The following is a 24,110-nucleotide window of genomic DNA, read 5'->3' as shown; positions in this document are numbered from 1 at the left end:
TCACCAAGATCTAGCATTGATGATAGTACAGTCTGACCACTGCACAAAGCCTTCTCCAGCACATCTCAAAGATTCTCAGTGAGGTTAAGCTCTGGACTCTGTGGTAAACAATCCATGTGTGAAAATGATGATCTCATGCTCCCTGAACCACTCTTTCACAATTCCAGCCCCATGAATCCTGGCATTGTAATCTTGGAATATACCCGTGCCATCAGGGAGGAAAAATCCATTGATGGAATAACCTGGTATATATTCAGGTTGTCAGCTGACCTCATTCTTTCAGCACATACTGTAGCTGAACCAAGACCTGACCAACTGCAGCAACAGAGTCTATAGTTGCAAAGTTTCTGAATTGGTCTTTGTGAACTTGTTCTGTTTTTAAAGATACATTTGGATTTTCTAAAATATAATACTTGTTAAGTGAAATTAATATTATTAATTGCTGAGCATGCAGCATGTCTTCAGTCCCTTGAACAAAGCAGTATGGAGATTGGGATGTAACTGATGTTAAAGGTTACTTTTTTAAGGGGCCTTCATTCCAGGATGATAGGGTGAACATAGAGCACTGCAGACCACCTTTATAAAAAATATATCCTGTTTGTTTAAGGGTAAATGTATTTTTTACTTGGTGCTTGTATGAAATGTAAACATATGTTGCCGTACACAAAGGTGTTATATTAATATTAAAATAAAAAAAATACCAATTTAATCCTAAAAATGTCCATGATGCACCCACAGACATCTGACCCCCCCCCCCCCCCCTTAATCTTCTCTTTTAATTACCCAACTTCTCCTCACCTCTTCTTTTCTCCTCTATCTAACTCTCCTGCTGTGTAAAGCTCTCTCTCTCTTTATTTATCCTCTACTCTCGCTCTCTCTTTTGCTCGTGCCCGCGCATTTTTCGCCCGCTGCTCGCTCCTTCAGGGCTTCGCGCTCCGCACCTCTGTATTCTCCAACGCTGCGGTGCGTAGCCGCGCTCTGTCTAGCGCTCTGGTGAGTGCAGGCCGCGGCTACGCTGTTTGCGTAGCGCCGTCGGCTCTGCGCTGGCGGTTGCGCACGTTCTCGTGCTCTGCGGCTTCGTGCTGGCGCAGCGCGTCCTCCTTCCGTGTGTGCTCGTCCTCGACGCTCACAAAAAAAACACACACAGAAAGTGTATTTTTCTCTGCTGGTGCTGTGACACCCCGCCCCGGACTTCTCCAGAGGGTCTAAACGGCGCGCAAAGGTGAGCAGTGGGGTTTTTCCGCCCTTTGCCGCAGCTTGAACATTAATTGCATAATGTTTGGCCGAGATGCCTCTGCGCGCTCACGGCTCGCTTCAGGAGAGTTCATGGCTGCTCGGGCTTGTTCCGAGCGGGGACGGGGCTGGGCGTGCTCGTCCTCAGTCGGGAACGGCGCCGTCCTCGTCGTGTGCTCCTCCATTTTTTTAACGCCGAGAGCAGCGGGGGAACGGGAGCGACCCGCTGCTACGGAGAGCGACAACTCCGCCATGCATTTAAGGAGCGTTTAGCCCACTTTCTGACACCATTCCGTCTGTCCAGCTGCTGATTTTGTACCTATTTTATGCGAAATAACAATGAAGAGAGCGCCGCCGGCTAGCTTAGCTTAGCTAGGCAGCCGGTTTAATTTCACTAGCGGGCTGTTCGGAGTTGCTAAGATACAGAAACTGAACTGATTAACTAGCCCGGTTAGCTAGCTGCAGAAATGTTTAGCTAACTAGCATTAGCTTGTGCTTTTAGAGCCCACCAGGGTAGCTGCTAACTAGCTAGTGTTGGCTAATACCACAAGTCAACAAACCAGATTGTGGAGTGTGCTAAGCTAACTTTAGCACTATGCGTGTTTGTGAGGAAACACACACTTTCGTGAGTCGGTTGTTGTTGATCTTTGAGCTTGTAGCGTTCATAACCTAATCAGCGCTAGCTATTATATATCAAATTAACGTTAAAACGTAGTTACATTCTTCTTAAATATGTAGCTAAATAGCTACAAACTAGCCGGATAACCTAGCTAGCTAACGTTAGCTAAGGGGGTAACTACAACTGAATAGCATTTGCTGAATTTAGCTTGCCAGATTTTTTATTTCTCATGTAGTTTTAATGAAATTTAGCAGTTTACCTCAACCTGTCAAAAGGGCTGTGCTTGCTGTAGCTAAAACTGCTGCTCGAAAGTTTACAGGATGCATATGTATAAGCTTTTAAATGAGAATGGCTCATGTAGCTAAGCTAGCTGATGTTAGTCTGTTGCATGTTTACAGTCTCTAACTGTCTGTCTTCTTTTTCTTTTTGTAACTCTCCTCTTTTCTGTTCTTTAACTCTCCTCTTTTCTGTTAAACTATTGCTCTCCTATTTTTCTGTTCTGTAACTCTCTTCTTTTTCTGTTATCCATTTTCCACACTCTGAACAGTCAACAGGCCTGTGCTTGCTGTAGCTGAAACTACTGCTCCTAAAAAGTTGACATGATACATAAGCATATGCTTTTTAGATAAATTAAAATGACTCATATAAGCTAGCAGATGTTAGTCTTGTTGCATGTTTACAGTTTGATTTAGAATAAGCTGCTCTAGCCAACTGGTGCAAGTGACCAATTACAAACATACTTTTGGCTATGTTTTTCAGCCTTTAAAATGAAAAGCTAACTAACTTCTCTCTTATTGTTTTTCTTTTTCTTTCTCTCTCTCCGTCTTTCACTTTGCACCTTCAGACGGAGCCCGTCCCAGCATGTCAGAGACTGTGAAGTATGTGGATGATGATCACAAAACCATATTTTTAAAAATATTAAACGAGCAGAGGCTGGAGGGTGAACACTGCGACATTGCAGTAGTTGTGGAAGATGTCAAGTTCAGGGCACATCGATGTGTGTTAGCCGCTTGCAGCAACTACTTCAAAAAGCTTTTTAAGAAACACGAGGTGGACAGCTCCTCTGTCATCGAGATCGACTTCATCCGCTCGGACATCTTCGAAGAGGTACTGAACTATATGTACACAGCTAAAATTTCAGTTAAGAAAAAAGATGTTAATTTGATGATGTCATCTGGACAGATCCTTGGAATCCGGTTTTTGGATAAGCTGTGCTCTCAGAAAAGGGACATGTCTACCGAGGAGAAAAACGAACTTCGGAATTCCAGGTCACCTTATGACATTGTGAAAATTGGCCTTCAAACTGATGAGGCTCAGTTAAGCCAGGACAATGATGTGCACGTGCTTGGAGACCAAGATGACACACCTTCTGATGACATTGTTGAGGAAGCTCAAGGCAATCATGATCTGGAAAAATCTCCCAACAGTGCCCTTCGAGTAGAGGAGGCTCTTCTGAAAGAACTGGCCCAGGAGGGAGTAAATAAAGTTGCTTGCTATGACCAAGAGGTGGAACCAATTGACCCTGAGCCCAAAGAACTTGCAGCTCACACCCAAACTCTCTCATTTGCTGATAGCATGGGGGAGGTTAAGGATGAGCAAGCCCCTGGATGGACTGCAGCTGCCGCTGAAATGAAGCTGGAATATCTACTGTATGGACACCGGGACCACTTTGCTTGCCAGATTTGTGGCAAGACCTTCCTCGATGAGAGTAGGCTGAGGAAGCATGAAAAGCTGCATTCTGCTGAGAGACCGTTTATATGTGAGATATGCCCCAAAGCATTCACCACGCAGGCCCACTTGAAAGAGCATCTGAAAATTCACACAGGCTTCAAGCCCTACCGATGCGATGACTGCGGCAAGTCTTTCATCCGAGCCCCTGATCTGAAGAAACATGAGAGGGTGCACAGCAACGAGCGTCCCTTTGGCTGTCAAATGTGCGAAAAAGCCTTTAAGCATAAGTCCCACCTGAAAGACCATGAACGCAGACACAGGGGCGAAAAGCCCTTCATGTGTGGTGCCTGTCCCAAGGCTTTTGCCAAAGCTTCTGATCTAAAGAGACATGAGAACAACATGCATAGTGAGAGGAAGCAGCTGTGTGGCAACAGCTTACAGAGTGAGACTGAGCAGCTGCAAGCAGCAGCTATGGCTGCAGAGGCTGAACAACAACTGGAATCCATAGCATGCTCGTAACATACTGTTTGTCTGACACAAACCCATGCACTGTAAAACAATCTTTTCATACTTATTTTGTTTTGTCCAGCAGATGTAGTCTTATTGTTTAACTGGTCTTGGTATAAGTTCTTTTTTGAACTGTTGGAATTTTAGATCTCTGTAGTCAGAAAATTGATTTTCTTAAATATAGACCAATGGGTTGATTTACACTGTTGAATGATTGTTTTTTTATTTTTTATTTCTTTCTCAGATGTAAATGGTGCAAGAATTTTGTTTCTCACTGTACAGTTCATACCAAATGTATTTGAATAGTTGCGGCAGTCTGATGGACAAATAGACAAAGAATTGCACTGCCTTACACTTCTTGACATGGTAAAGATGTTCTGCAGCACATGTTTGGCTATGAAGATGGGAAAGCAGGAAAAAAAAAACTGAACAAATACATTTTTGGTGGTCAGCCATTCCATCAATTATGTTGCAAGATGAAATGAAGATTTAGCATAATATTTTTGCTGTAATAAAATGAATTTCCTATGAGGACTATTTCTGTGCATTATTAATTTTGGAATAGGTGTGTACTTCTTAAGTTCACAAAGCACACTCACCCACTCCTGTTTTTGTTTTTCTGTCTTTAGTATTTTATAAAATGGGATTAAAATCTCCAAAAAAAGAAACAGGTTATGGACTGTGACGAAGTCCACAACTTTATGTGCTTTGTATGTTTCCTTCTTTACTACTATAGATCACATCTCAATAACATTTTTTTATTGTTTTAATAAAAAAAGGAACATGCCAAAATTAGACTTTTTTTTTAAGGATTTCAAACATGAAATTCCATTACAGAGAAGGATATTTAATAAAATAGGTGCTTCCATGTTTAATGAAATCTGTGAGCAGAATTGGGCTAAAGAGAGTTTTAGAGTAACCCCAAGGGTGTTTAGTGTGTATGAAAATAGTAATCCCTGCATGCTGTGGATTTTGAGAGTTTCATAAATGTAGCCTACATCATAAGTGTCGGACATATTTCTAATTAAAAACAGTTGCAGTCTGTCGTGATTTTTTTTTAAGTGTAAAGTAAGAAGCGCTCGACTGCAATGTGTCCAACGCGCATGCGCAATTGACTAGCGTGAGGACTTGAACTTTTTCAGGTGTGCGTGTGAATCAGAGAGGAGACCTTTAGCACAAACATTAGTGGTTTTCAACTTAGCTTGCACATTCGATTTGCCTACGCGTTTACCTGGGTTATCTTCTTCTGGAGACCGTCTAACAGGTAGGAGAGGTAGGAAACGTCTGCAGAAGGTGAGGAGAAACTTGTAGAATTTCGTTTGAGTGTAGCTCTTAGTGAGGCTGCACAGTGTGTTTAGTTCACAAACTAGCCAAAACAAAAGTCTTTCTTCCAGCGTTTCTTCTTAGTTCTGCCTCTAAAATATGCCATGAATGTTTTAGAGGTAAAGCACATCTGTGCTGGATTTTCTCCTGTGACAGGTGGAGACCACTCAGCCTAGTCCTCCTCACTTCTTCCTTTGGTTTTGCTGAGTGAAAAGAGTCGGGAGATGAAAGTCAAGGAGGAGGAGAGAGACAAGGGCAGATCAACCCCTCACAGAGAAAAACACGACCACAGGCAGGAGCACTGTTTTTATGGTTATTTTTTATATTTACTGTTCCACCTTAAATCGTTCAGCTCCCACCCGTTTGTTTTGGCTCCTATAATCTGCAGTCACAAACGCCCCAGTGCAACTGCTGCACTATTTTAGGTGGAACTGCCACTGAAAGAAGAAAAATACTGACATATTTCCTACTGTGCCAGACACAAGAAAAAGTCAAAGTCAGGATCTAAGGATAAAGAGAAAGATTCAGAGAATGGAAAACACCACAGATCATCCACAAAGGTAATCAAGCTAGTAAACACACATACAGCTCTGAAAAAAAATTAAGAGACCACTTAAGTCTGAATTGTTGTGACTTAGATGAAGATCAGAACACATTTAATGACCAATTTATGCAGAAATCCTAGTAATCCCAAAGGGTTCACATACTTTTTCTTGCAAGTGTACATCTACTTTTATTTATATATATTTATTTCTGCTTTACTGTAAGCAGCTCAGCTCAAGATCTTCACGCAAACATCTTCAGGAGTCTAAAGTCACAAGGTGTGTCTTAAGAAGTCTTTAAGGTTTTTTAGGATTATTTGTTACTCTTTTAATATCAGTCAACCTATGAATTTACCTTTTTATGCAGTTCTGGAAAAGTGAAATCTGACTCCGTCAACAGTGAACCTGAAGCTGATTACTTGGACGTGGTACGACCTTAAAATGTTGCATAAATATATACTGATGTGCCAAAAGTCATTGGAAAACCTATAAAAAAATATATATATATTTTGAATGTTACCTTGCCATTGGCACTCTGGCCAGCCTCACTCTGAAGATAACATCTCCTAACTTATACAGGTGTGAGCGTTCCCAAACCCTCCCTGAGGTAACCCTTAATGATCAATTTACATAGTGCTATTCCATGACTTTTGGCATGTCTGTGTAGTTAACTTTAATTTCAGTGCTTTTTTTTATTTGAAGTAATCATATATATATATATATATATATATATATATATATATATATATATATATATATATATATATATATATATATATATATATATAATTGTTTTCTCTTTTATTAGGATATAAAAGAAGGCTTTCCAAAGAGGCAAGTTGTCTGATCAGTTTGATTAATATTTATAGATGCTGTCTAACACTGTGTATAGTGTATAAACATATGAATGATTTATTTATTGTTTTGCAGTATGGAGTCACTGGACGGAAACAACAACTTGGGTGCTGAACTACATGAGAAATCAGGAAATGAAGAATATTCACTGTTAGAAGCACTTTTAAATGATTTATATAAATATATATATTTGCCTTTTAAAACCAGAGATGTTAATGAGTTTTGTTTTTTAATTTAGAGTTCAAAAAGAGATAACCGAGGAAACCAATGATCACAAGGTGCTCTACTCTCCTAAATTCTTGCAGTTCTTTTTCAACTTGTCTGGGAGAACAATATAATAATTATAATGCTTTTTTTATATATATACCTTGTAGAAGCACAGTAAAAGCGACAAGAGTCCCAATCATGTCGAAAAAGAAAAAAAAACACACAAACACCGTGGCTGCAGGTAAGAAATATCCATATTGATTTTTTTAATTATGTGAATCAGAAATTCATTTAGGTATTATCAAGCTAGTCTAACAAACAACCCAAACATTTGCTTGATAATGCTCGATTTATTCTGGTAAATTTGACAGCTTTTCCTAAATGCGGTACAGCATTTTAAAATTTTTGAAGCAATTTATGTCTATAATGTCGTACACCCACATCTTGGTCAGTCTAGCAAGATCGAATCGCCTCATTTAATTCTATTTGTGGCTGTTTTTCACGAATCTGTGTGTATTATTAAATAGTGGTCTTTTTTCTCTCTGCAGATCAGACCAAGACAGTAACAATAAAACCACTAAAGGTTCATCTAATGACAAGAAGGTTAAACTCGATGTAAGCAAAAGTAGAATTCTAATATTTTCTAAAATGAAATCTATACATTTTTAGAAGTAAGTTGAGACTCGTGTAGTAATTAATAATCTTGGGTTATAAATAGGCAAAAGTGAAGAGGACTGAAAATGGATCAGCGTCTGTGAAGGCTTTAAAAGAGGAGGAAGAGGAGATAAACATATTTGCTCCGATCACCGACTACAGAGAAATCAGACGTAGTACTAAGGTGAAAAGAGACAAACACAACCATAAAGGGTCTACAGAAAAAGAAAGCACTGCCAATGCAACAAAGGACAAGAAACAAGATACAGAGAGGAAAAGGAAATCTCTCAGCAAAGATTGTGATGAAGTTAAAAACAAAAAGGTCAAGAAAGAAGTGGATGTGGATGATAAGAAAAGCCTGAAAGAAAAGAAAGCAGAGGAAGAAGCAAATAAATGGAAGTGGTTAGTAGTTTACTTTTTTTTTTTAAGAATATTTGTATATTGCATACTGAAATTATTTTTAGACATATTGTCACTGTCTTATAAAAAACTGTATCTCCAAGTAAGTGACTTCACAAGAAAAAAACTACAGTTAAGTACCAGCATTTTAAAAAATAACATGATTCTGTAGATTATTTAGTTACAGTAAATTGTTGTGATAAATATATATATATATATATATATATATATATATATATATATATATATATATATATATATATTTTTTTTTTTTTTTTTTTTAAGGGATTTGCACCAGTAATACAAAACTATGTGTTTCTAACACCTGATTAATTTATTCATGTTTAAATACCTATTATCAAAAGCTTAGACTTAAGGAAGAACAAGTGTGATTGGTCTATTCATTAAGAATTCTTTATATGCCAAAGGGTCAAAATGATGAAGAAATTAAATACGGACTAAATTGAGATATGTGGTTTTTCATTGGACAGGATCGATATGAAGAAATATGTGCAGACATAACTTCTTACTTTCTTTATTTTGTACTAACTCTATCGAGTCATGTAGGGCGGAACTGAAGATCTTTAGTGGTTTCCGCCGGACAGTTATGGGCATAGTACCGTGACCGCTAGTGCGTGTTTTGTGGTGGTGTCCCCAACTGAAGGCAGCTCCCTCGATCCCTTGCTGCCTTAACGGCCTCTGAGCCAGTGTAGAGATGAAGGTCTGTGTAACTAAATCACGGAGGCAGCAGAAATGATTTTGAGGCTGTTAAAGTTAGCATTAGCATTCATAATTTTACCCATAAAAGTAAATAATATATAAATAACGCAGTTTTTCAACACTAAAGTCACGGAAGTAAGCTGCAGTTAAAGTTCACATTGGTGGACTTCTGTTCAGCCTACTGAGTAGGCTGTACGTGTTGGTTTGGGACAGAGCCCGCGTGTGTTTAGTAAGCTAGAGATGGGAATTTAGTTCTGCCTGCGGGGTTTTAAGGACATTTATACCCTTATTCTTACATTTTTAATAATAAAATGTTAAGATGTTTTTTAGTCGGCTGGTCCTGTGCTCTGTTAAATGGAAGAGAAGCCCGTGTGTGTTTTACTCAGTCAGGAGTTTTGTTCTAGCAGCTAAAGTAGTGTTCATACCGAGGTCAGCCTTTCATTCTGCCATTCAGTGTCTAAAGTAGATAGAGCTGAATGGTCTGTGTAACGTGTATCAGATCGATTTTCTGACAGTTTGAAGCTAAATGCAAAAATATAAACGTGGATGTAAAAACTCATTATTATTATTATTTTATATTTAGTGCAGTGTATAAGAAATAAGTTTTAATCCAATTTTTGTAATATTTAGTTAGGAAAACTTAAAAAAATAGTACTTACTTTATTTTCAGATTTTTTCATTTTTGCATCTTGTAGCAAAAGTTAGTTGCCATCAGATTTGTGTTAAAAGATACAAAAATGGAAGATTCTAAAAATCGAGAAAATATTCACTTTTTTATTTTTCCTGAAATTCTGTTTACGAAAGACTGATATGAAAAAAAATGAAAAACTGTATGAAAACCCATTTCTTCTTTACTATACTGATTGGAAATATATATATATAATTATAAGTTTTGCACCCAATTTTTTAAACTTTTCAGTTTTTCAATTTAGCTTGAAGCGTTCAGAAAAAGAGGCTGCTAAATGTTACACTGACCCTAAATGTTGTTTACATTGGACTAATCACCCAGTGTTTTTCAGTAGTCAGCATGTGTTCATTAGCTACTGTTTTAATGTTTTTAACTGAGAAGAGCCCATGGTGGGGTGTAGGTGTCCTCCCTGCAGCAGCTGGGCTGCTCAATTGTACCTGCAGGACAGGACAGCAGCCTAGGGCTTCTCTAAACTAACCGGCTGTCTAATAAACTCTAATCATTTATTCAGCACTCCATTAACTCACATAAACATTTATCCTTTATCACATTTAAAGAAGTCCACTCACTGGTGTTTAAGTGTTTAAATTTTTTAGCAACAGGTAGACTTAGTCTTAAAGCTGCTGTATGGAATATTGTTGCATAAAGTGGTCGCACACAATTATTGAGACATTGTTTTACTTTGACCTGGAATTAATTAGATGATTAGAGAAAAATACTGATACTAGACTTTTATCAAATTATTTATTGAATATTAACAATTGCACATTATTATTGTTTACGTCTCAAGCCCTTTTTACCACTAATTTAAAAGAAAAACATCAGTTAAGTTTAAGGACTTTTTTTTTTTTTTTTTTACAGTTCAGCAACACTGCAATATCACTGGAAAATTATTTATTTTAATGAGGATTTAACTGTTGTGCAGGTGGGAGGAAGGAAAGCTCTCTGATGGTCAGAAGTGGAGTACTCTTGAACATAATGGGCCACTTTTTCCTCCAGAATATGAACCTTTACCAAGCAATGTGCCATTTTTATATGATGGTAAGTACATAGGGTACTGTATGCAGTGGATATCCCTATTCTTTAATCCTGAAAATCAGTCAGAGCTGATGTTTTTGTTGTAGGAGAGCCGGTCAAGCTGAGCTTGGCCACTGAGGAAGTTGCAACTTTCTATGCTAAGATGCTGGACCATGAGTACACCACCAAGGAGATTTTTCAGAATAACTTCTTCACTGATTGGAGAGAGGTAGGTTTGTTCAGTCTCTTTACAGTGGGATGAGTCTGGAGCTAGAAATCTATTGTGCTTTCTTTTAACTCTCTTTAATTTAAATTCTGCATTTCTGTGGTTTAACAATGAGTGCATGAACAGTTGAAGAATTAGTTTTCTGTTTTGATATCCTCGTGTTTGCAGTTGCTCTTGTTTTAGCACCTTTAGCAGTGCTGTATTTGCTCAGGTAAAACAGAGAAAGCTGTTGGAGCCAGAAAAATGTTCCAAGACCCACCAGACACCATGTTTTAAGAATGACCATATGATCATTTATTATAATAAGTGTGTGTGTGTGTGTGTTTGTGCCCTAAACTGATGCTATTGTATGTTTTCACTGACTTACTTTTTTTTTTTTATGGTATTGTGAATTCTCTTTGGGTTTAGTTAATATTTTCTCTCTGTTTTGAACATGCCATTCTGTTCTGGTTAAAAGCCAAAGAAGGGTACATGAGGTTCTTAAAAAATTATATCCATCCATAATATGATTTAAGCAGCACTGGAAAAACATCATTAAATAGACAAAGTCTGGAGGCAAAGCAACTCAAAAAGTTAAAGCAATAGAAGTGTGCCCAGAACAAAGAACTTGAACATGAATATGCATACAATTTCCACTACCTGATCTATTAAACTTTGCCTGTGTCAGTACAGAACATGATTCATTGAATCAGTCCAGAACATCCTTAGATTTAAGAGTGGATGTTGTGTTTTTCTTCTCCAGGTAATGACAGAAAGTGAGAGACGATTGATCAAAAAACTCTCCAAGTGTGATTTCAGCAGCATCCACAAATACTTTGTGGAAAAAGCTGAGGAAAAGAAAAACATGACCAAAGAAGAAAAACAGGTGTGTGATATGGCAGAACATTTTAACCATAACTGTATGGATAATTAATTTTAGTTCATTGCTGTACATTTATCTAAATATGTTTGTAACACACAGGTTTTAAAGGATGAAGCTAATAAACTGACAGAGCATTATGGTTACTGTCTGCTGGACGGACATAAAGAGAAAATTGGTAACTTTCGTGTGGAGCCACCAGGACTGTTTAGAGGACGAGGAGAGCATCCTAAAATGGGCAAACTGAAGAAGCGTGTCCAGCCTGAGGATGTGATTATTAACTGCAGCCAGTAAGTAAAAGTTCAAACAAGAGACTGCGCTTAAGAGACCCTGCGATGTAGTGAGCACATACACATTGTATAACACAATCACTTCACGTGTGGGTCTGTGTTCCAGTGCAGGGGCAAATGGTTCTGAGCACACTGGGTATCCGTTCCAATAGCTTCCATGCTTTAGCATTGAATGATTACAAACCCAGCTAATTAGTTTTCTCAGCACAGTTAGCAAACTCTACTTGGGACCACAGGTCAAATTGGTTGTGAGACTTAGTGACAAAAATTCACTGATTGACTTCACATCACCTCCAGGGTCTTTATTTCCAGTACAGAATATGGCAGAGTTGCAGAAGTGTATCTTGGTCTTTGGTGGACACACTAGCTCTTATTGTTACTTTTGTTTAGCATTTGCAGAGTTTAGTCTGTGCTACTTTGCAAATAATAATTGACAAAAATGATCCGAAAAACTTACAGTTGTCCATTTAGCATTTGTTACTTTTTCTCTAAAAAATCGAATCTAATCTGAAAACTAAAAATCTTGTTTTTTCATTGGACTGTGATGATATATATAAACATATATTTCGTCACTGTTTAACAACAAACAAGTATCTCCATCTATCTCGGCAATAAGTGCTTATTTGTGTGAAAGAACACCACATATTTTTTTAACTGATGCAAATGAACATAAATCCAGATAAAAAAATTGTATTTACGTATTTATTTATTTTAAAGTAGTTTATATCCTATAATATACTCCAAAGTTCCTGCTGGATGCCCCCAGCCAGTATGTGGATGTGTTCAGTTCCAGCACCAGCTCACCTGAATTGCCATCATTAAACACTGATTTCCCTTCCAACTATAAATAACACAAGACTCCTATGAGCAGAGCTTTGGAGATGTTTTACCGAACACAGTGATGTAAAATCACTACTCTGTTAATGTATTTTAAATGATTTGTATTTTTTTCTAATATTAGTGAGTTTTGTTTTAGCTAATAAAACAATTATGTTTTTATTATAATGTCTGAATGTCTTAAAAGTCTTAGAAGTTCTTTAAGCTCAATTAATTTATATTTTAAAAGTTATTAATTTGTCTGACAAAATAGTATTAAATCCATCTCTCAAATGTTTCTAATTGTTTTAAATGTTGTCTTTATTTTACAAATTGCAAGTTAGCTTTATGATTTAATGGTAAACTGAATTAAGCCAATAGACATCGAACATTTTTTAACAAAAACAGGTTGGATAGCATGTTTTTGCTTTTTTCTTTTTAGTTTTATGGTTTGTAAAAGTGGTCTTGTTTATGTTTTTTTTTTTTTTTTTTTTTTTTTTTTAGTATTTTACTTACTTTAGATTAGTGTTACAAAATTCAGTCTTTGCAGCACCAAATGACAAGAATGTAATTGTGCAGTTCAGGCAGTGTGTGTGAATTTACCGCTGCCAGCTGTGCATTAAATCCAGTACCTGTTCATTAGCATTTGATGAAAGCACAACACACAAAGCAGTGGACTCTTTTCCCTGGCTCCCCTCTGGCATAGACCACCTGGCTTGTTACCCTCAGGTTATTTAAGTTTGAGATCTCTGGTCCAGACAGAAGAAGCACTGGTACCAGTGTGTTTGCCTCAAGGGTTTAAGAACATTTGTTTTCTTCTGTTTTCTTTAAATAAATGACTAGTGTTCTTCATCTTTGCCAGAGATGCTAAGATTCCAGATCCTCCTGTAGGCCACCGGTGGAAGAGAGTACAGCATGATAACTCAGTCACTTGGCTGGCTTCCTGGGTGGAGAACATTCATGCACACATCAAGTACATCATGCTCAATCCCAGCTCTAAACTCAAGGTAACTAAAGGCTTGTGTTAATTCCTTTAAAGTCTATTGTTGCCTTTACGGCCTTACCATTGCTCTCACATTAATATATTTGAATGACATCTAGGCCTGTCACAATAACTCTTTTAAAAAAAAAAAAATTTATTGAAATATTGTCCAATGCGATAAACAATAGTATTGTAATTTTAAGCCATTTATTCTACATTCCACTGATATACAGTTACAATGTTTTAGAGAGTAATAACATTTGAATTTTTTAATTTTAAAAATAAACAAAGATAATATACCGGATTATTTTAAGTTAATGAAATTTACTTTTCCATATGCAATGTAAAATTATTAAGATAATGTCCATAAATTGTAAGATATTTAGGGCAATTTTTTAATAATCTCAATAGGCCTAGTGTTACATTTTTTAGATATAGACTAGTACACATTGCACTGAAAACCAGGGACTCCTGAGTTTTCTAAAATATGTAGCATCACTATTTCATAGATTTGGCAATGTATTATTAATTCAGTTTTTTAAGGAGAGTATGTCATATAGCTAAAAATCAATTCATCATCTTGAGTAATTCCTGAGCTGGGTACTGAATCATTGTTTTTTCTGTGCAGGGTGAAAAGGACTGGCAGAAGTATGAAACTGCCCGTAAGCTGAAACTGAGCGTGGACTCCATCAGAAGCGAGTACCGGAAAGCCTGGACTGCTCGCGAGATGAAACAGAGACAACGAGGAGTGGCTTTGTACTTCATTGATAAGGTAGATGATCCCCTAATTAAAGCTGCATCATAAGGAACTCCTGGGTTTCCCTGGAAACCACTCCTGGGTGGATGTTCCACAGTGAAATAAAGTTGTTAGGAATGTTTTAGCTAATGTAAGCTAGGTTAGCTAATGTTAACAACTTTATTTCAGTGAGGAATATTTTAGCTAATGTTAACTACTTTATTTCAGTGGGGAATGTTTTAGCTAATGTTAGTTAGGTTAGCTAATGTTAACTAAGTTACTTTATTTCAGTGGGAATGTTTTAGCTAATGTTAGCTAGGTTAGCTAATGTTAACTACTTAATTTCAGTGAGGAATGTTTAGCTAATGTTAGTTAGGTTAGCTAATGTTAACTAAGTTACTTTATTTCAGTGGAGAATGTTTTAGCTAACGTTAGCTAGCTACATCGCCGTCCTGTACAGCCTTCTTCTATATCTGACTGCGCACCTGTGTGTTGTATGTGTGTGTGTGTATGCTTTAGCTTGCTCTGAGAGCTGGTAATGAGAAGGATGATGACACAGCAGACACGGTGGGTTGCTGTTCTCTTCGTGTGGAGCACATAACCCTGCACCGCCGGCTAGATGATCAGGAATACGTGGTGGAGTTTGATTTCCTGGGTAAAGACTCCATTCGCTACTACAATAAAGTGCCGGTGGAGAAACAGGTGAGTGCTGCCTGCTCTTTGACTTGTGTATGATTTGAGTGTGTTTGATATTATGAAGTACACACAGGATTGCAGGACATTGTGTGAATATGTGATCATGTGACCTTATTTACAGTGTGTGAGTGTATGTGTGTGGTTAATGTCCTGAGAAACTGATGGTAAATTTTTGTATAATATGTACCTTCAGGTTTTCAAAAACTTGAAGCTTTTTATGGAATCCAAAAATCCAGAGGATGATTTATTCGACAGAATTTCAGTAAGTGTGTTCTTTACACATCTCCTTTTGTTAACGGTTTATTATTTAAAGACCCAGTTAACACCTGGTCACATTATGTGACCAGTATCTGGGTTTTTTCTTGATAAGGTTTAACCACATACGTTCACATTTGATAGTGAAATGCATCTACAGTCAGTCAGATTGAAATTGGAATGGAATATGCACCTTGTGCAGCAATTGTTCAATGTGCACATGCAGACATTATAACAGACTTTGAAGTGGCCCAAATGCATCTTGCACCACCTTTTAAAGAAGTTTATAGATAGATGTAAGATGGAGTTGCACACAAAAATTGTGGGCAGCAAAACCATGTTTGTCAATGAAAATAAAACAAAATTAAAATATAGAGTCTGAGAAAAGGAACCTATAATGATCAAGGGATGGGTTGTGTACTAAATGCACATATCTGTAAACAGTTTTTTAAGGTTTTAGTAGCTGCTTTTACCCATCACATTTTAAACATGGCAGATAAGCATGAAAGCTATGTCTGATCAGATTAGTGGTGTTAAATTGTTAAAATAGTTTAAATCTGTAGCTACTGGGAAATCATTTTTAGATGCAACAGTCATAACAGGGTCATAAAAAATAGTCAGTATAATAAGCACTGCAAGAAAAACAATAAAAAAAACTTGTATAGCCTTTTGGCAGAGTGGGACATCATGTGCCCTCTACTAAGAGTAGTTTGTGGATTTTTTATATCTATTGTACTGTAACAGCCAGATTATTTGTATGTACATAGTTCTGTAGAAATTGTCGACATTCTGGCAAGTTCCCTCATCTCCATGCACGAACCTCTGAAGTTCTTTGTGAGTGACTTGAAGATCTTAGTCTAAATTCAGTCCAATATAATTGAGTATAATATTAAGTATCTAAATATGTTATAACTGCATGTGTGTAGATCTTGTGTACCATCCAAAATAAACTTCTCTCTGTGCAGACGATCTACCTCAATAAAAAGTTAAATGAAGCCATGCCGGGGCTGACGGCAAAAGTGTTCAGAACATTCAATGCTTCCACCACCCTGCAGGAGCAGCTGAAGAAGCTCACTACTGGTCAGTGCACACACATTCTGCTGACAGGATGAAAAATTGTACTGTGAAGTCAGATTAGAGAATCAGTGTTTTTTGTTTTATTGTGCTATGCAAATGATTGGCCTTGATGAATCAAACCAGTCACTGGAAATGCATTGGCAGCACACCATCTCCCAAAAGTGAAGCCACTAGAAGAGGAAGGCCTTCATAGGCTGGTTTCTGTATGATGTGTAGCTCCACCCATCTATATGTTGAAATGACAAAAGTTGCAGGACACCCTTTTACAAAAAATGAAACATGGACTTGTATTATTGATCATGTGGTAGTGTGCTATCAAATAAGTAAGTGAGTTGGGCTCTGCCTCTGGTTTCTACTGTTCAAATTCTGGTGGCAAATTTAAAATGCAAATAATTTAAAATTAAGAAATAGACAAGAACGGAACTACAATGTTCATACTTTTCGTCACTTTTTGTCATTGTAAGAAACTTCTAATTAGTGTTACATTCTGGTATGCAAAATGGGCTTGTCTAGCTTATGGCTCTCCAAATGCCCTTATTTGGAATAATGCCCAAATGTTTCTTTGTATTCAATCAGTCTCTTTAAAAACAGCCATTGTTTTTCACCATATTTTGCCTGTTAGCTTATTATAGTTGTCAGGTTGCTTACTTGCTCATTGAGTGCCCGATTGCAGTAGAAGAAATTGCCTATTTCATCCAACAACGGCACGGCTACTAAGATGCATTATGACATTTGGCCCGATCATTTCTAGAACTGTGCACAAGGCTGCCGTTAGCATTCTCTTTGTTCTTTAAATCATTTAGTAATGGCTGTGTTTACAGGTCGTTCTGTATGATGCAGTGCGATATTGACCTTTATTTTCCACATTATGTAACTGACATTGGTGCTAATATTTCATGTCGATAAATGTCAGATGACATGACTGTGGAGGAGAAGATCCTGGCCTATAATCGAGCAAACAGAGCTGTAGCCATACTCTGCAACCACCAGAGGGCAGCGCCCAAAACGTTTGAGAAATCCATGCAGTTGCTACAGGAGAAGGTAAGAAGCATTTTCTTTTTAGCAGAATTTTTTTCGTCCTTAAATACTTAAACTTTATTAAAATCCATAAAACGGCAAAGGTGAGAAAACACCTTCCATGACAACTTTCATGTTAAGCATCCTTCTAAGCATCTTTATACTATCTTCTTTCCCTCCCAAAATAGGTTATACCTCTGTGTATCCATGAATTTAGATGAAAAAGCTAAATAAATGAGGCTTAAAAAAACTGGAGTGCTTCTCTCTGTGAGGAGCTCTTCAACAACTGGAGCTCCATGTGTCTGTTTACTCAGACTAAGAGTGTTCCAGTCTCGCATCAGCCCTTTCCTTTGTGTGGTGTATCTTTAGAAACACAGCTATGTGGGCTGGATCCTTGAGTCTGAACAGTTCTGATGTTTCCTTGCTCCTGAGAGTGATCTGTGATTTTGAAGCACAGGCTGGAACCAGCATCTTTCCCCGGTGTTCTGTGGGATGACAGTGATGAGTATGTATGAAGTGAGGGAGTAAGTTCTAGTGTGACAGAGGCTTGCTTCAAAAAGTTTAAGAAGAAATTAGGTTGAAACATTAGGCGCTATTACCCGGCCAGCGACTACGTAACAGTTATGTAACCAGTAAAATAGAGGCAGCGCTGGAACAACTGGCAGACCTGCCATTTATCATACCATTAGCCAATTTATTCTGACTTGTGTTCATAGGCCGACCCAACTGGTTACATCAGCCACTTATTAATTAACAAATTTACTGATATTGACAACAGTTCTGGCAATGGACATTTAAAATGACTTTCTTTATTTAGAAGATATTTAGACTTCAAAAAGAGTCGTAAGCCCTATCCGGATGGGAAAATATTTCACACTACTACTCAGTGATAAAACTCTTGCATCCAGACTGCAATAAAAAAAGGGTGGTTCAGTGAATTTTTGGCTTTCTCGATCGTATGACATTGCGTTCAGTAGCTCTTCCATTTCCACTTTGTTGTGTTTAATTGGGTCTTCGTGGAAACGCATGCCGAAAGTGTAATTACGGTGCGTGTCAGTGGACAAATAGCTATTTTATTAAACACGAGGTGAATAAACCCAGAGATGTCAAACTGGACAGGACTAAAATTACCGGAGGACCACAGAGTTCAGTGAAAAACAGTAGATAATTCAGCCTGTAATTTTCTCAGAGGATATCCATAGGGAGGGTAATTTTGTATTTGGCTCATCAGCTTTTTAACCAACAGCTTAAAGCATCTGAAACCAGCAGCCAGCACAAGGTATTGAGATATTGATGTGGAGTTTCAGCATATTTTTTTTTCTCAACTGAGTTTGACCAGACATTCTTGCTGTCCTCTCTAAAATAAAAAACATACAAGTGGTATTGTATAATCAATATGTAATATAATCATTACCTAACTTTTATTTAAATATATAGGTTTCCAATCTAGGGCATAATTTGTGGTGTAAAATAAATAGTTCAACTGTTATTAAATTAAATGTAAGTGAAATAATTTAAATAATAAAAACGATTAAATACACACTTAAACCAAGAGACTAGTTTACAGTTATCACTTTGGTTTCTTTTAGGTTATAAATGTTTTTATAATATTATTTTTACTAGCATTGTAGCTTGGTAGTGAATTATTACTTAATTGTTGTCTCATTAGTAGTGAGTCAGCATTGCTTTTCTTAATCTGTGTGCGTGTGTGTGTGTGTGTGTGTGTGTGTTTGTTCTGTTCCTCTTGTAACCTTGTGAAGTTGCTTAGGATGTTATTTTTTATTTTTTATTGCAGATCAAAAAGAAAAAGGAGGAAGTGGAGAAGGCCAAAAAGGAGCTGAAACAAGCAAAGAAAGAACACAAAGAGAGTCCATCGGAGAAGTCGAAGAAGTAAGAAATCAGCAGTAAAATCACTACCATTGTGTTCTCTGTGGCTGTCATGTCTTTGGGCCTGATTCAAGGTTAGTCTGTTGAATGTTTTGTCTGAGCTGGCAGCAGCCTTTGGACATGTTTTTTGGTAAAAACAACATTAAATATTCAAACTTGTCAAGGGCTAAGGGGTTGTTCAAAGGAGCTGAGCAATAAACAACCTCTGATTAATCCAGAGCAAAAACTCGCCTGCATATGTTCGACTTGAAATGCTGCAAAGGAAAGAACACAACTCAGCTGGTTCATGTCATCTCAGATTGTAGAAACTCACAAAACACATTTCTGTTTAATATGCAGATAGAGCTTAGGTTTACAGTAACAGCTTTAAAATTCATAGCTGGTTTTTATTTATGTATGTATGCAGCGATTTTGTAAAATATTTAACTACAATAAATAAATAAATAACTACAGCGCCAATAAGAAGCCACTCAGCAGTAAATGAGTGCTTATTAATCTAATACTACCTGCTCATATCATTTCTGAGCTGTGTTCCTTGTCAGAAAACAGATCTCTTTTTCTCTTCCTCATCTGTCAGGCTGGTGGAGAAGAAGGAGAAGACTCTGAAGAGGCTGTTGGAGCAGCTGAAGAAGCTCCAGCTGCAGGAGACTGACCGAGAAGAGAACAAGGTCATTGCTCTGGGCACCTCCAAGCTCAACTACCTCGACCCCCGCATCTCAGTGGCCTGGTAAAGCACAACACACACACGCCCGCATCTTTCCTACATGTTACACTTTACGGCTCTGCTGCCTGGGGTTTGTACTGGTAGCTGACTGAATAGTGTTTTCTATTGAAACAGCAAAAAAAAGATCATTTGGGAATTTTTAATTGTTACACTTCCAAGCATGGAGGTTAGCTTTGCGTATAAGCAGCTGTATAATTAGCATCAAGCCAATTATTTAACTAACAATACAAGCTAATAAATAAAAAACATAGGTTTATTGGACTTAATGTGGGACATGTACAGTCCTCTCCAAAAGTGTTGGAACAGTGAGGCTGATCCCTTTATTTCTGCTGTAGACTGAAAAAAACCTTGGGTTTGATATTAAAAGAAGAATATGAGCCAAAACATCAACATTTACGCTTTTATTTCCAGGTATATATATCTTAGATCTGTATCTGATACATAGTTCAGAAGATAGCACCTTTTGCGTGGACCCACATTTTTTTCTTGTGAGCACAAGTAATGGAACATATAACATTAAATAAATTAAAGTTAATAAGACTTAATATTTAGTTGCAAATTCTTTGCCTTAATAACTGCATTGAGTCTGTGACCCACTGACATCTTTAAACTTCTGCATTCTTCTTCTGTGATGCTTTTTCAGGCAGTGGGTTTTGGGTCATTATCTTGCTGTATGATGACAGATCTCTCAATCAGTTTGGTTGAATCTTTCTTTAACTTGATAGACAAATGTTTCTGTAGACTTCTGAGTTCATTAAACATCAATGAAGATTAACAAGCCCATCCCAGAAAAAGCCATGCAACCTAAACAATGACACTACCTCCACTGTGTTTTACAGATGGTATGTGTGAGATCATGATCAGATCCTTTTTTTTTCTCCAAACGTTTGCCTTTCCGTCACACTGATAAACGTTCATCTTTGTCTCATCAGTCCATAATCAGTCCACAGGCTTTTCTGTGTACTTAATGGAAAACTCCAGCCTGGTCTTCCTGTTCTTTTTGCTAATTAATGGTTTTTATCTTCTGGTGAGGCCTCTGTACTTTTTGTTCATGAAGTCTTCTAGTTCTTCAAGTAGATTGTGATGCTTTAACTCCTGCCCTCTGGAGGTTGTTGCTGATGACACTAACAGTTTTTTTTTCCCTGGTCTACCTGTTCGACATCTGTTACTTAGTACACCAGTGATGACTTTCTTCTTAAAGACGTTTTATGGGCTATGACCAATATTTGTGCAATGGTTCTGATTGATTTTCTCAGCTTCACAGTTGCTAGGGTTCAGACAAAAGGTGCTATCTTCTAAACTGTGTATCAGATTCAGATGTAAATACTTTAAATTATGGAAATAAAAGCTGAAATGTGGATGTGTTGTTTTATATTAATATTTTAATATCAAACCCAAATGATTTAGTCTATAATAGAAATAAATGGAATGACTTCACTGTTTGAATGCTTTTGGAGGGGATGGTATATATGGAGTAGATCTTCCTCATTAAACAAAATAAAATGAATTGAAGAATGATACTGGGCAGTTATATTCTGCCTCTGGTCGATGGTCATGGAAAATAAAAAAATATATATATTATTGCTTCAAGCTGCAAATATGTGTTCTGTATATGACTCTGCACATCTTGCGATGATGATGCAATGACAATGCTGAAATTATATATTGTGTGGACCTAATCAAAATCACAAGCTGTCCAATTTTAGATAATTGTAATGGATTAATAACGTATAATTCATTATTGTAGCCATAACAAATCGTTACAAAAAAAAACTTCTGTGAAAGGTGCAGTGGTTGTTTGTATAAAAATATTTAATTAAAAATAATTTTGTTTGTATTTCTCTTTTTATCTTACATTTTTAAAAGTGTAAAGTATTCAGTTAGAAAATACATAAAAACTAATAAATATTATAGTATAAAGCACATTAACCTGCGTTTTTGGTAATTATAAAATTTTCAGATTTCACTTGTGTGCATAAAAAAGCAAGATTTTAAAATCTCTAGGTTGCGCCATGATTAGAGTAAGCTTAGATCCTGCAAAGCACATTGGGGGGGGGGGGGAGTCAAAGACTAGACTTATTTAATTGTCAACATTTTATATAAGTGTTGAGACCTATAGTCTGTGAAAATCGTGGCTTTGAAAGGATTTCAGATAAACAGATGAATGAAAAATTTTGACCAGGGGAAAAATAAAAATGATTAGATATCATTCCTCTGAACTGTTTAGTCTCCTGTCGCAGGACATTTTTGATGAGATTTTAATGAGATCCATTGTTTACTGGAAGTAATGCAGAAATTAAATATGTTGATTCTTTTTTTTTTTCACACGGGAAAGTAAAATCAGATTACGTATGGTTACACTGGGGACGCATTTTAGTGACAAGTGTAAACAGAAACATACATCCAGATCCAGAAACTGTCTGGATACAATACGCATGTTAATGGCAGCTGTAAACAGGCTCTAAGAGCATTGCTATGTCTACAATTTCTTTTATGAGCGATTTCTCTAGTGTCTTTCTTTCTATTAGAACTCATGCTGAGAATTTCAGAGTGGTACTTTGTGTAAATTTAATGTGCTGGCTGCCTATCGCAATATATTTCGGAAGTCTAAAACGCCAAAAATGTCCCCCATTAGGCTTATTCACCCTGTTCCCTGTACATGTATGTGTGTTTATATAATGCATGTGTTTATAATTAAAGAAAAAGTAATTAGTTCATAAGATATTCTCTCAGGGATCTTGAACCTAATGCAGTTCATTTAACAGAAGGACCCTAAAGGGGCACTCTTGTTATTTCAGAATAGCGAAGTGGAGACCACGCCACATCTGCTGCAAATTAGCAGGAAGGGGTGGAGACAGGCTTAGCCTTTTAAATTCATAGATCCAGAAACCAATAGTCACCAACATGCGTTTGAAGCTGTAATTGCTTTGTTTACTGTCGTTGTCTGTGAATGGTTGTTTGTAGATGACTGTTTGCGGTCAGGGCTTAGAGGCAGCATTGCAAGCACTTTATCATGCTAAACCGCACACCAGCACTGATGCTTGTTGTTTGGTAGTGTATAATATGCCTTTTCCAAACGCAGTAAGGGATATTCAGCTAACAGTGTGACCTGAGCTCCACACACTCAGCTGTGCTCAGTATGAATCCACCTCTCTGTGCTTTGCCTGCTCCTCAGAGGGGCTGACTCTTCCATCTGGCTTTTCAGTTGTTCTGATCAGAAAAATGTTGCACCGGCAGGTGTAAGAAAAATAATGTTCCAGTGGAGAAGATCTACAACAAGACTCACAGAGCCAAGTTCGCCTGGGCCATCGACATGACGGATGAAAACTTCCAGTTCTAACACACCCAGAAAAAAAGATGTGCTTTTCTTTATTGTTTTGTTTATTGTTTTTGATATTTTTTTTGGACCATTTGAAAAACCACGTTTTCATGTTATGTCTTATTGCCAAATTTAGTTAATATATGACAGATATGATGATGTGTCTTTTGTGTTGGATTTGTTTGTGTAGTAAAATATGAGCTGAAGCTGAAGGTCAATTGCTTTTTTCTTTTTTACTTCTCATTGAAGAGATCTGAGCTCCAGTTTTCACTATTCTGCAAAATATTAAATATAGAAAATGCACTTAGGATGCCAGTACCTCACATTAATTGTTAGTTTTTCCCATTTAATGTCTTTGTCAAATCTGAAGCAGGTAAATCTTGCTAAGGGTCTCTTGAACTGAGAGACCAAGGAGCATTTTCATATTTTGTCAAGGAGATTGATTTATCATAAAAAAAACTAGAATTGAAAAATGGAATGGAATTCACACATTTTAAACCTCAAACACTTTTTCTTTTTCTTCAAAAAGAAAATCCAGCATAAACAAATGTAAAACAGGCTGTAAATACTTGACTTGGCTAAGAATGATTTTTATTTACATAAACCCCGATAAAAAAAAAAAAAACGCATGCACACACCAAAGGATACCAAAGGGTGAAATACCTTTACCTTTTGGCTGTTAGATAGATAGATAGATAGATAGATAGATAGATAGATAGATAGATAGATAGATAGATAGATAGATAGATAGATAGATAGATAGATAGATAGATAGATAGATAGATAGATAG

At 37.1% G+C, this 24,110-nt stretch overlaps 2 protein-coding genes across 6 annotated transcripts; both read left to right on the top strand.

Moving 5' to 3' along the window:
• The first annotated feature begins 1,052 nt into the window (after window positions 1-1,052).
• zbtb14 (zinc finger and BTB domain containing 14) lies at window positions 1,053-4,561 on the top strand. 3 transcript variants are annotated; one of them, XM_007236004.4, is made up of 3 exons: window positions 1,054-1,222; window positions 2,697-2,959; window positions 3,035-4,561. In XM_007236004.4, the coding sequence occupies exons 2-3, from the start codon at window positions 2,714-2,716 to the stop codon at window positions 4,040-4,042; spliced, it is 1,254 nt and encodes a 417-aa protein (XP_007236066.1). In that variant the 5' UTR covers window positions 1,054-1,222; window positions 2,697-2,713; the 3' UTR covers window positions 4,043-4,561. The 3 variants fall into 3 exon arrangements, with proteins under 3 accessions (XP_007236064.1, XP_007236066.1, XP_049335980.1); XM_007236002.4 differs by having other exon boundaries at window positions 1,053-1,222; window positions 2,697-4,561; XM_049480023.1 differs by lacking the exon at window positions 1,054-1,222 and adding an exon at window positions 1,290-1,858 and having other exon boundaries at window positions 2,697-4,561.
• A 581-nt stretch (window positions 4,562-5,142) lies between these two features.
• Window positions 5,143-23,531, top strand: top1mt (DNA topoisomerase I mitochondrial). 3 transcript variants are annotated; one of them, XM_022673907.2, is made up of 24 exons: window positions 5,143-5,294; window positions 5,510-5,645; window positions 5,832-5,913; window positions 6,125-6,174; window positions 6,263-6,323; window positions 6,704-6,729; window positions 6,826-6,900; window positions 6,989-7,028; window positions 7,125-7,198; window positions 7,506-7,572; window positions 7,676-8,013; window positions 10,344-10,459; window positions 10,543-10,664; window positions 11,404-11,526; window positions 11,623-11,810; window positions 13,489-13,633; window positions 14,237-14,380; window positions 14,864-15,046; window positions 15,234-15,302; window positions 16,261-16,375; window positions 17,286-17,413; window positions 19,185-19,279; window positions 19,854-20,003; window positions 23,238-23,531. In XM_022673907.2, exons 2-24 carry the CDS (start codon window positions 5,578-5,580, stop codon window positions 23,338-23,340), a joined length of 2,562 nt encoding a protein of 853 aa, XP_022529628.2. In that variant the 5' UTR covers window positions 5,143-5,294; window positions 5,510-5,577; the 3' UTR covers window positions 23,341-23,531. The 3 variants fall into 3 exon arrangements, with proteins under 3 accessions (XP_022529628.2, XP_007236069.3, XP_022529630.1); XM_007236007.4 differs by having other exon boundaries at window positions 5,146-5,323; XM_022673909.2 differs by lacking the exons at window positions 5,143-5,294; window positions 5,510-5,645; window positions 5,832-5,913; ... (6 more) ...; window positions 7,506-7,572; window positions 7,676-8,013 and adding an exon at window positions 8,945-9,159.
• The last annotated feature ends 579 nt before the right edge of the window (window positions 23,532-24,110 follow it).

The sequence above is a fragment of the Astyanax mexicanus genome, chromosome 6 (assembly GCF_023375975.1).
Source record: "Astyanax mexicanus isolate ESR-SI-001 chromosome 6, AstMex3_surface, whole genome shotgun sequence".
NCBI classification, from domain to species: domain Eukaryota; kingdom Metazoa; phylum Chordata; class Actinopteri; order Characiformes; family Acestrorhamphidae; genus Astyanax; species Astyanax mexicanus.
Note: the sequence above shows the minus strand (reverse complement) of the source record. Positions and strands in the feature narration are given on the sequence as shown.